This window comes from Psammomys obesus, unplaced genomic scaffold, assembly GCF_907164565.1.
Source record: "Psammomys obesus unplaced genomic scaffold, mPsaObe1.curated_primary_1811, whole genome shotgun sequence".
In the NCBI taxonomy this organism is placed as follows: Eukaryota; Metazoa; Chordata; class Mammalia; order Rodentia; family Muridae; genus Psammomys; species Psammomys obesus.
Genome location: NW_026593286.1, coordinates 141,224 through 153,248, shown reverse-complemented (window position 1 = coordinate 153,248; position 12,025 = coordinate 141,224). Strand labels below are relative to the sequence as shown.

Sequence of the window (12,025 nt, the reverse complement as noted above, 5' to 3'; positions counted from 1 at the left end):
TCAAACTCATTGATCTGCCTTACCCGAGTGCTGGGATTACAGGTGTGTGCCTCCACACCCAGCTCTCTGTTGGCTTCTTGTGGATGCTATGACTACAGAGAACATTACCCACAGCTGAAAGTTGTTCTTAAGGTCCTGGAGTGCAGAATGCAGACTATGCTAATAGCGCATGACCCACAGCTGAAACTTGTTAAGGTCCTGGAGGGCAGAAATGTATACTATGCTACCAGCAGGGCCAATTTTCCAGCATCCAGAGGTTTCTACATTTCTCTCTCAGGCCTACAAATGCTCTATGTCTCCTGACTTGGGACTGCTTGTTAAGAAGAGGCCTGTGCTGACCTACCTGTCAAGCCCCCTACTTTTTTTTTTTTTTTTTCTTTCTTCGAGACAGTCAGTGTCTCTCTGTGTAGCCCTGGCTGGCCTAGAACTCAAGAGATCCACTTGCCTTTACTTTCTGGGTGCTGGGATTAAAAGTGTATACCACCTGGCCCAGGGGAATACTGAACACCCAGGTACCATCCTCTCACACTATGCTCCTAACCTGTGTCCTTTTGAGAGTGAGACGAATGTGCTTTACCTCATATTTAACACCCTACACATGCAAGCTGCAGGAAATGTCAAATCAGCCTATGTTGGAAGAGATAGTGTGAACAGCTCTAGCAGCACTGACAGAACCAACAAGGTTATTATCAGTGGGCTTAGAGTGATGAGCATCATGCCAATAGATAAGCCTGACCACCTGCGAACACAGACATGGAGCCTAATAACACTGAAACCCACAGTGGAAATACCATCAACAGTGGGCAGACCCATCTCCACAGATGCTTAGGAGAAGCTAGTGAGGTACATTTTTAGGTAAATTTTTTTATTAGTTTCTGTAAAAACTATGAGTCTCAACTAATTGATGTTTTTAGGGATGAGTTACCAATAAAGTTTATTATGGAAAAACCATAACACATTAACACCTTTATAGCCAAGAAGTGGGTAGAGGGAGACACTGTGTGACTTGTTCACACCCCCAAAGTCTCAGGTTAGGACTAAAGGCCCTTAGCTCTCTCCTGCCAAGAAATAGCCCCTGCTGCATAGTGTTGAGATGTGAGCCCTCCACCAGTCTCCTAAAGGACCTGAAAATAGTATCTGCAACGGAGCACTGACTTATTTCCATAGCTCCTCCAGTGGCCTCTGTGCAGCGTTGCGGATGGCGTCCTCAGAGAGGGCTCGGATTTCTTCATGGACATCCTCAATGCTTTTGGAAGCATCAACCACCTGTCATCATAGAGGAAACAGCAGAAAAAGGATCATTACACCACCTTCCCGTTATTCCCAGTGCTTGTGGTGACATTAGCTGAGCCAGGGCCCTACAAAAGGCAACCTAAATTCCCACAGGGGCCCTTCACCTACACTTTCTTTGAACTTGGTATTTTTGGTACAAAACAAGATGCTCTAGCTACCCATGTTGCTCCTAAGCAGACTGAACAACTGCCCTCCAGTTGACAAGAATGGGCTCCAAGCCAGGAACAGTGACCCACCCTTTTAGTTCCAGCATTCAGGTGGCAGAGGCAGGAGGATCTTTATGAGTTCAAGACCAGCCTAGACTACATAGTGAGTTCTAGGACAGCCAGGGCTACAGGGCTACACAGAGAGACCCTGACTCAAAAACAAAACAAACAAACAAAAAACAGGTTGCACAAAAACTGTCCTAACACAGCAGCTCTGTTCCTCAGGACAGGCTAGGGACGCTTCTTTCCAGGGTTAAGCCAGGAGAGATAAGTGTCAGTATCTCCAAGTTCCTTCATCTATGGGGTCTGGACAGGGCCCTTGGGTCTGTAAATCTGGCTAAGCCCTTTGGCAGCAAGTTTTTGAAAAGCTTCCAGGGGCTTATGGAAGTTCACAAAGCATGACTGTGTAAGGGAAGAGCTCACATGTCACCTTCTAGAGGGTAGCTTGACAACCCTAGTACAGCCACAGTCCTTGCCCAAACTATCCAGGATTGCTCTCTGGGTTGACTTAGCATCCAGGAAAGTAAAAGGGCTTCAACATCATCTAACAGATGCAGAAATTTAGGGCACACTTGTAAATCATGAGGTGTACTATAGACAGGAACTATAGAAGCAGCACCTTCTGTAGACAAAACTGGTTTGTGATGTTTGGAACACTCAAATGCTGGGTTTGAAGTCTGGGAACCTTAGGCAACTGTCAAAAGATGGACTGTGCAAACAAGGCCAGTCCAACCAGGACCATTCTGGCTGTTGAGTAGATGTAACTGCAGGAATGAAAGTACAATTAAGATCAGAGTAGGAGAGACTAGAAAGATGGCTCAGCTGTTAAGAGCACTGTCTGTCCTCCCAGAGGCCCCAAGAGTTCATTCCCAGCACCACCTGATGGCTCACAACCATGTATATTGGGATCTGATGCCCTCTTCTGGCATGCAGGTGTACACACAGATAGAGCACTCATACATAAAATAAATAAATAAATCCTAATCAAAGTAGGAACAAGCAATAGTGAAGGGGCTCCTGTTGGCTTCCATGCAAAAGAACGATGTGGAAGTTGAAACCAATTCCTGAGACCAGTGCTGAAACAGGGTTACTGAGTGGAGGAAACAGGACTAGAGGGAAGCCAAGAATGGACACTTTGTGTGCTCCTGGTGATGGCCATGTATATAGGCCCCCAGGGCTCCAAAGAAACAGGGTAAAGTCCCAGGTTGTAGAAGGTGCCGACAGTATGACCCAGGGCCAACAAGAAATCACAGCATGAGCTAAAAGGAAAAGATACATCTGAATATGAAACTGGCAAACTCCTTTTTCTGCAGTACTTCCTAAGTATAATCCAATTACAGGCAGTACACTGAAGAGTCCATTCCTATGACAAAGACAGAAGGTAAAGTGTGATGTAGCTTGCAAGACCATTTCTGATCTTTTTCTTTTTTTAAGATTTATTTATTATGTATACAGTGTTCTGCCTGCATGTACACCTGAATGCCAGAAGAGGGCACCAGGTCTCATTATAGATGGTTGTGACCCACCATGTGGTTGCTGGGAATTGAACTCAGGACACCTCTGGAAGAGCAAGCAGTGCTCTTAACCTCTGAGCCATCTCTCCAGCCCTCAAGACTTTCTGAACATTTCTGTACAAGCTAAAATCTTGTACAGGATAAGACGCAGAAGTTTCCTGGGGCTCATCTCTGAGTCTAACCACCACAAAAAAGTCTGATGGCAGAGAACTAGAATAGCTTTTTTGTAGTTTCACAGGTGGGTAACCAAACTACACCAGCTGTGACTATGTCAGCAGAGGGTAGCCTACCACACAGCTTCTCAGTGGCTGTTTGCAGTTCTAGGACTTACCTTCCAGTTCAGGTCTTTATCACCCATGAGCTGCTGGAAACACAGCAGAACCTGCTCCTGGAAAGTCCCAGTCTCATAGCGCTCAAGACCAAACTCTCCCCGTGCAGCAGCATCCAGCAATTTTAACTGGAGGAACAGGATCAGGTCAGGTTTGGGAAGGCCCACATCTGGTTGTTTGCACCAATCGAGAGAAAAATTCTGCCAACAGAGAACCCAACAGTTAGAGACAAACAAAGTAGTGCATAATCTTTTGTTTTAAAGTGTGTGTGTGTGGGGGGGGGGTTCTGGAAATAAGAGTAAACAGGATGGTATCAGCTCTGCAGTCTGCTGTGGACCTCATTACATCTTGTACCTTGTCTCAGAATGAGGCATGACATATATATATATCCTGGTCTATTCAACCTTAGAAAGTCCACACTGAAAAGCAGTTTGTTATAGAGACAGGACTACATTTTTTGCCATAATCTTGCATTCCAATAAACACTGAAAGAAACTGTCAGTCCTAGAAACCCACTGCATGCTTGCCTGCCTATTAATTTCTCATGTACATCTTCCCACTTACTCATCAACTTGCTAGAAAGGTTCTCGTTTTCAGAAGAATAGTAGGACTATAAGCGCATGACCCCAAAGGTCTCCCTACAGGGCCATAGTATGCAAATCCTCTGTCCTGACATCTTAATATAAAGAAAATATTTGATTGGGTTATGACTAACTATGTAGAAGAAACAGAATTAAGATTATCACTTATCAACCTGTCATCCCCAAGAATTATTATATATAGATATTATCAGACACCATCTGATTCTTTTTTTCTTTCAGCTTTTCGAGACCGAGTTTCTCTGCATGTAGCCCTGGCTGTCCTGACCTATGGACCAAGCTGGCCTCAAACCCAGATGCACCTGTTCTGCCTTCTGAGTGCTGGGATTAAAGGTATGCACCAACAGCCCAGCCACCACTGATTCTTGATGAGAGGACCCAGCACTCTTACACTCCTAGAAGTTTACTGTGAGGTTGAAACATTAGGTTAGTTATGGGGACGGCACTTGCAAAGTGGCAGCAAGAAGACAGTTCAAATTCATCCTTGGCCATATAGTTCCAAATCAAGCTGAGCTACAGGAGACATTGTCTCAAAATCAAAACAAAACTCAGTTCCAGAGCTTGGGAGGTAGAAGCAGGAATGCACAGCATGTTCAAGGTCAGCCAGAGACCTGTCTCAAAAAAAAGAAAAAAAACCAAAACAAACTGAGGACAGTGGTGGTATACACCTTTGATCCCAGAACTCAGGATGCAGAGGTAGAGGCAGGTGAATCTCTTGAGTTCAAGCCCAACCTGGCCTACAGACCAAGTTGCAGGAAAGCCAGGGCTACACAGAAATCCTGTCTCAAAAAAACTAAAAAGTGTGTGAGGGGGGGAGATGGACAAGCACATGTTCTATGTTCTCATTCTACGAGAATCACTCTTACGTGGAGGTGGCTCACTGTTAAGAGCACTTACTGTTGTTCTTCCAAAGACCTACATGGTAGCTAACAATTCCTATAACTACATTCTCTTCTGGCCTCTATGGATTGCAAGTATATATGCTTGCAGGGAAAACTCATACACATAAAAATAAACTGAATACATCTGTTAAAAAGAAATTTAAAAATTAAGTTATACTCTCAGAAATCAGAATATTTTAAATGTGAATCCCAGAAGATGTGGGAACTTACACATCAAGATATTTAAAGGACTGGAGCACTTTGCCTACCACATGTGAGACCCTTAGTCTAATCCAGCAGAAAACAACTTAAAAAAAAAACAAAACAAAACAAAACAAAAAAAAAAAAACCAAAAAACCCCACTTGGGGCAGTGAGATTGTTCAGCTGGTAAAGGAACTTACTTAGCACACAAAGCTGATACTGGAGTTATATCTCCAGAATTCAGAATTCAGTGGAAACCAATTCTTCAAAGTGGCCCTCAGACCTCTACATGCAAGGTGTCACATGCATGTCCTGGCCTCCATCTTTTATACACATATTTATAATGCAGTTCAACACATGGACCTTCGTCAGACTCTGGTTTAATACAGTATAAATACAAGGCAATCAGCCAGCTCTTGAGAGCTGGGAAACATGAATACTGACTGCATGTTTAATGACTGGTATCTGTGTTTAGATGAGACTGTTCTTACAAGTGACTTTTTTAGCCAGAGTGGTGCCTCTCTCCTATAATTCTAGCACTCAAAAGGCTCAGACAAGAGGATTACAAGTTCGAGGCCAACTTGATCTACCTGGTAGGTTCCCAAAATGCCAGGGCTACAAGTGACCCTGTCTCAAAAATAACCCCAGATACTTGAGCTAGAGCTCAGGAGATAAGAGCACTAGTTGCTCTTCCAGAGGACCTGGATTCAATTCTCAGCACCAATATGGCAGTTTACAATGGTTTGTAAACGTGAGTTCCAGGAAATCCAACACCCATTTCTGGTCTCCATGAGCACCAGACATGCACGCAAACAAAACACCCATATAGATAAAATATCTTTTACATACTATTTTTATTGATTATTTGGGAATTTCACATTATGAACTCCCATCACACTCAGTTCCCAGTCCGCCAAGGTTCCCCCTTCTTTGGTCACCTTTCCCAACAACTACAACAACAAAAAAGAGCTGGGCCTGGTGGTACACACCTGTAATCCCAGCACTAGTAAAGGCAGAGGCACCCAGATCTCTGTGAGTTTAAGACCAGTCTGGTCTATAAAGTAAGTCCAGGACAGGGAAGGCTACACAAAGAAACCCTGTCCTGAAAAACCAAAAATAAATAAATATAAAAAATGAAAAAAAAAAAAAAAAAAAAACCTCCAATTTGTGTTGCCCACTAACTGGAGCATAGTCAAACTCTCAGTAGCCAACCCCTTAAAGAAAACTGAGCCAGTCTCCATGTGCAACCCCACCAGAAGTTCTCAAATGTGGAGAGCTACACTTCAGCATCCTTACAGATAAAATAATTTAAAAAACCCAATCCTATGTGGAGCAATGATGCATACCTTTAATCCCAGCACCTGGGAAGTCGAGGCAGGTGGATTTCTGAGTTTGAAGTCACCCTGGTCTACACAGTGACTCACAGGACAGCCAGGGCTAGAGAGAGAAACCCTGTTCAGAAAACCAAAACAAAACCCAAAAAGCTGACACTGTCATCTGATATCAAACAGAGAATATGAGTGTCTCTGAGGCTGATAATACTTGGGGGGGGGGGGGGGTCTGCTGCCAAATATCTTAAGTTTAAAAACTAAACTTTGGCCCACGCCTTTAATCAGTCAGGGAGGCAGAGGCTCTGAGTTCAAGGCCAGCCTGGTCTACAAAGGGAGTTCAGGAAAGACAAGGCTACAAAGAGAAAACCTGTCTTGAAAAACCAAAACCAAACCAAACCAAAATCAAACAAAAAACACAAAGAAACCCAAAAAAACTAAAAAGCATTGTCAGATGTGGTGGTGCTGATCTTTATTTCTAGCACTCATGAGCCAGAGGCAGAGGCCATGGCAGAGACAGAAGGAACACCATGATTCATGGTGAGTCTAGTCTACATATTGAATTCCAGGCAACCGAAAGCTACATAGTGAGACCTTGTCTTAAACAGGCATATAAATGGTGTCATTTTACTTATTTTTTAAATAAATAAAAAGGGCAGTGCACAGCTACTACCATGACAGGTAAAAAGCAAAGTAAAGGGACTAGAGGGGTCAGGGGAGGAGGCGCCAGTAGTCTAGTCATTCCACAAAGTGAGGTGGTGCATGAAATCTCTGTCAGATAAATCATCCAAATGGAAAATATAATGCTGTATGTTTGAAACAACCTGTAAGGACATTTCTTTATTGATATAAACCAATTTAACCTGCAGAGTTAAGGAATACCAGAGCCATCAAATTCCTAATAACTTGAACACATACTTTGTAGCAGTGACAGTGCAAATGAAGAGAAGCAGATCAGTGCCCATACTTCACAACCTGAAACAGGATGCCTCATAGTACTCTGGAGAGGAATTTTAATTCAGAACATGGCTGCTCTGGCTAGAGATCAACCAAAAGACCTTCTAGGTCTGTGTGATCTGACTAGAATAGAAACACCCCTTTAATCCAGGAGATAAAGGCAAGCAAATAAGAATTCAAGGCCAGTCTGGTTTAGAGCAAGTTTCAGGTTTACAAAAAAAAAGCTTAGGTGGTACATGCCTTTAACCCAAACAATGAAGATAGTTTATAAAAGGAAGCACCCATGTTTGAAAGTGATACCTAATTGAGTGGCAGAAAAAGAAAGTGAAAAATCAGAGAAGATCTGACAGAACAGGATATGCCCAACTCTCATAAGAGAGAGGAAAAGGAAGCTACCAAAGGGAGCAATACAGAGAATGAGGAGGAGGCAGTTTTACCAGAAGAGTAACAGAGAGACAGGTTGCAGAAAGAGAACTCAGGTGAAGACCAAATAAGCCAGAGAATGAGAGGATCCAGAAGATTAGAGCAGATTGCTGGAATTAGTTTGAGGCTAAGCAAAGCAATTCAGTGGCTAAGAGAGAAGCCATATTGAATAAGTCAGCTGGGAGAGAGTTTGAGCCAGAACAGCTGAATTGAACTAGCCAGCTCAGAGTTCAGTAAGAACAAGAAAGGGTGAGCTTACTAAGCAGTAAGTCTCAGAGGCTGAAAACATTCTAGGCCTAGGTTAGCAGACATAGGCAATAAGTCTCCAAAACAACAATTATGTCAGATGAATAGAAGTTACTTTTACAGTACTTACCTCCTTGGCACTAGTGAAGGCAACCCCAGAAAAGGCGTATCTGTCCAAAACAAGGGTCACACCCTGGTTCAACTTCGCCTTAATTAATGGCCTGAAAAACAGAATGCTCTTGAGCCCTGGAACTGGTTTCCGAAACTATCCCAACTCGAAAATCCCGTAAGATGGCAATTACAGCACAGTAGTTTATAAACTTATTTACAATCAGAAAGCTCTACATATTCTTTCTAGAAGATGCCAGTGGACACTTCTACTGTGCCCTGCTGAGAGAAGGGGGAACCCAGGCAAAGAGCAAAGGATGGCAGAGGGCATCGGGGATCCAGAAGATGAGACCGATGCCTGTGCCCCCAAGTCTGGACTGCAAGAATAATACACAAAATATCAAGGATGTTTTCCACCAAACACCACAGCCTCACCACTGTTACCAGTGTGTCAAAATCTTAGATGCAGAAAGATGACTGGCTTCCCATTAGCAAAGAAATACCAGAGTCCACAAGGCAAAGTCAGATTCCTTGCACTTAGGAGGCATTCAATTTTGTGGAGTGGACAAGGTTGAAATAGGTCTATGTAGCCCAGGCTGCCCCAGAATCTGTTTGTGCAGCCCAGGCTGACTTCCAACTCTTGATCTTTAGGGCATGATGGCACAAACCTGTAGCACTAATACATGGGAGGCTAAAGCAGAGAATCCCAAGTTGCAAGCCAACCTAAACTACATATACAGTGAGACCTGTAAGAGTTTTTAAATATATGCTGCTAGTGTCAGTAAATGTGAACATACTATATATGTATATATATATATATATATATATATATATATATATATATATATATAAACGCAGATCTTTTTTTGAAGACTTATTTTTATTATTTTAATTATGTGTACAGGGGTGTATGTGTTCGTGAATGCAAGTGCCCACAGATGTCAGATCCCCTAGACTGTGGTTACAGGCAGTTATAAGCCACCTGATGTGGGTGCTGGGAGCCAAACTCAGGTCCTCAGGAGGAGCAGTATGTACTCTTAACCACTGGGCCATCTCTCCATCCCTTAAACTCAGATCTTATATCCTTCACAAAATTAACATAGACCCCAAACCTAAATGTAAAACAGAAAATTCCTCTAAAACAGTGTTTGTATGTCTGTGGGGGTAGGGGTGGGGCAGGAGAGACAGACAGACATCTGGATGCCCTTGGGTTTGGTAACAACAAAGCCACCAGAGATTGCTAGGCTAAGAGCTAAGGAAGAAGTTGTGCAGTGTTCCCAGCACTTGGGAAGCAGAGGCCAGCATGGTCTAAGGACAGTCAAGGCTACACAGAGAAACCCTATCACAAAACCAAAACAAAACAAACAAAAAGGCCACAGAATGAGAAAGAAAAATGTAAAAAGGTGTATCTGACCAAGGACTGATATACAACAATGAAAATAACCACCACTTAGAAGGCTAAGGCAGGAGGCTGCCATTACTTAGAGAACTCCCTGTGCTACATAAAGAACCATTATCTCAACAGGGGGAAAAAAAAAGTTGAGTTAAGCTGTTTGCCAGGTAACATGAGGACTTGAGTTTGGATCCCCAGTACCCCAGAACTCAGATATAAACTAGTGGGAACGTAGCAACTCAGGGAGACAGATCCCAGAAGCACACTGGTCAGTGCAGCCCAAAATCAGTGAGTTCAGCGTTCAGTAAGAAACTTTTTATCTTCACCAGACACGAGGCCAGACTGGTCTACAAGTCAAGTTTCAGGACAGTCAGGCCTGTTAGATAGAGAAACTGTCTCAAAATAAACCTTAAAAACTTGTCTCAGTAGTTAAGGGTATTTGCTGCTCTTGCGGAGGATCCAGGTTTGGTTCCCAGAACCCACACGATAGCTTACAACTGCCTGTAACTCTAGTTACAGGGATCTGGCCTCCTTGGGCAGAAGGCATGCATGAGGTGCACAAACATACATGTACGCATTTATATTACACAAAGATAAATATTTTAAAAAATAACTGTCTCAATGAATAAAGTGGAGAACGATAGAGGGAAAACCCAATTGACCTCTGGTCTCCACGTGCAAGTACCCGCACATGTGTTCAGACACAAGCCACACAAAGGTCTGCAAGTTACAAGGGGTAGCAGTGAGTCAAGTTTTTACACTTGTTCCCAGCGGTTTGCAGAAAAAAGCAGGTGCACCGAGTGGTCCTCTAGTTCCGTTTTCTTTTCTAAGTAGGAACTCAGAAGTTTGCCGATTTCTGTTGATCTTTCTAGAAAGAGAAAAATACAAATACCACTTAAACCAGATTTTTCACCTAAGTTATGCTATGGTTTGCCCTTAAGTTTTTTTCTACTTGTACTCACATCTAACTCTGAACTTTATTAATCCTCTAGACAGCTTTGAACCATCTGAGGCAGAAACCATATGCGTCTTGATTTCAAAAGTACTTGTAAGACTTTTGACTGGTTGGCTTGGTTATCCAAGAGCAAACCAGGCAGTGGTGGCACACACTCTTAATCCCAGCACTTAGGAGGCAGAGGAAGGCAGATCTCTCTGAGTTTGAGCCCAGCCCGGTATACAGAGCAAGTTTCAGGACAGCCTGGGCTACAAAGAGAAACCCTGTCTGGAAAAACAAAAACAAAACATTCAAGATAGCATTTTTCCAACTCCCTACCTACTTGATTTGTAGGATTAGGGGATTGGTGTTCCAGTGCATAGAGGTGAAAGTGTCTTCCACTGGGGCCTGAAGCTCAACAGTTTTGGCTAGACGGTCTGGCCAGCTCCAGGAACGAGAAATGAGCCTGTCTCCACCTCTCCAGCGCTGGGATTATAAAAAAATATACCCTGGGAGATGAACTCAGGTCCTTCCTTATTTCAGGTGCATTTGACCAACCAAGCCATTTCCACCAGCCCAGAAGTGGCGCCCTCCACCGAGAGCTGGGTCCTCCCACACCAATGACTAATTAAGAAAACGTCTCACAGGCATGTCTACTGGCCAATCTGGTCGGAGCACTTTCCTCAATTAAGAGTCCCTCTTCCCAAATGACTCTAGCTGTGTCAAGGTGACGTAAGTTAGCCAGCACATCCATCAATGCACAATAATATAGATAAATAAAGAAATAAATGTTCGAAGAGCTTTTGAAAATTAAAACAAAAACAAAACCAAAAACAACCTAAGCCCAAAGACTTAGGAGGGAACTCGCAAGGCCCGCCAGACCGCGCACCGGGAAAACGCAGCAGCTCGGCTCTGTAGCCCGAAGCGCACAGCGCAGACACCAGCCTGAGGCCCTGCGTGGTCTTGCCAGCACGGTCCACGCCCTCCAGCACGATGAGCGCCCCCCGACGCGACGCCATCGAGACCGCCAGCACGCACAGCTCCAGCGAACCTGTCAGGTTTCCGGCAATGCTGCAGCAGAAAGCAGGAGCGCGAGGGTGCTCTCGCCGCAACTCCTCTTCCGGCTGGAAGTCGAATTCTGTAGCCCCGGGGGGCCGGCTCCGGAAGTTGCGTTACTCGTGGCTTGGGAACCCAGACACCACCAACTCGCGGAACTTCCGTTTGCAGCGCCCAGAAAGGGCCAATGTTATCGACTGGGGTTGTGCAGGCTCTGGTCACGTGGAAATTCTAGCACAGTAACGGAATCAAATTTTCATGCGCCGGAGCCCGCTACTGTAAGGTTCTAAACGTTTATCACAGTAGCCTAAGATACGAGCACAGTAGACCCTCAAGACGTGCTGCAGCCTCTTTAAAGCGTTTAGAAAAGCTTGTTGTTTCAGTGTTACCGGGATTGTGTCGAAAGCCCAGGAACAGAAGTTGGTGAAAGGAAATGGATTTATTTGCAGCGTCAGCCAAAAATGAAAAATTCCCGCCTTCTTTTTGACTTGCCCCTAGTAGTGTTTTTACAGAAAAAATTTAAAGGCAGGAAAATCTGAGTTTAAGGCCAGCTACG

At 44.0% G+C, this 12,025-nt stretch overlaps 1 protein-coding gene across 1 annotated transcript; it reads right to left on the bottom strand.

The window, feature by feature from the left end:
• Positions 1-844: 844 nt before the first annotated feature.
• Positions 845-11,574, bottom strand: Dtymk (deoxythymidylate kinase). The gene is made up of 5 exons (XM_055616764.1): positions 11,303-11,574; positions 10,239-10,347; positions 8,109-8,199; positions 3,345-3,542; positions 845-1,266 (listed from the first exon to the last, which is right to left on the bottom strand). Exons 1-5 carry the CDS (start codon positions 11,430-11,432, stop codon positions 1,156-1,158), a joined length of 639 nt encoding a protein of 212 aa, XP_055472739.1. The 5' UTR covers positions 11,433-11,574; the 3' UTR covers positions 845-1,155.
• Between the last annotated feature and the right edge of the window lie 451 nt (positions 11,575-12,025).

What these genes read in the sequence shown, in the direction of transcription:
- Dtymk (XM_055616764.1), bottom strand. Translation starts at nt 11,432, where the DNA reads ATGGCGTCGCGTCGGGGGGCGCTCATCGTGCTGGAGGGCGTGGACCGT. An exon ending in CCTTCACTAGTGCCAAGGAG is followed by an intron (nt 3,543 to 8,108) that starts GTAAGTACTGTA and finishes CTCTGTTGGCAG; the next exon opens with AATTTTTCTCTCGATTGGTG. An exon ending in ATAAAGACCTGAACTGGAAG is followed by an intron (nt 1,267 to 3,344) that starts GTAAGTCCTAGA and finishes CTATGATGACAG; the next exon opens with GTGGTTGATGCTTCCAAAAG.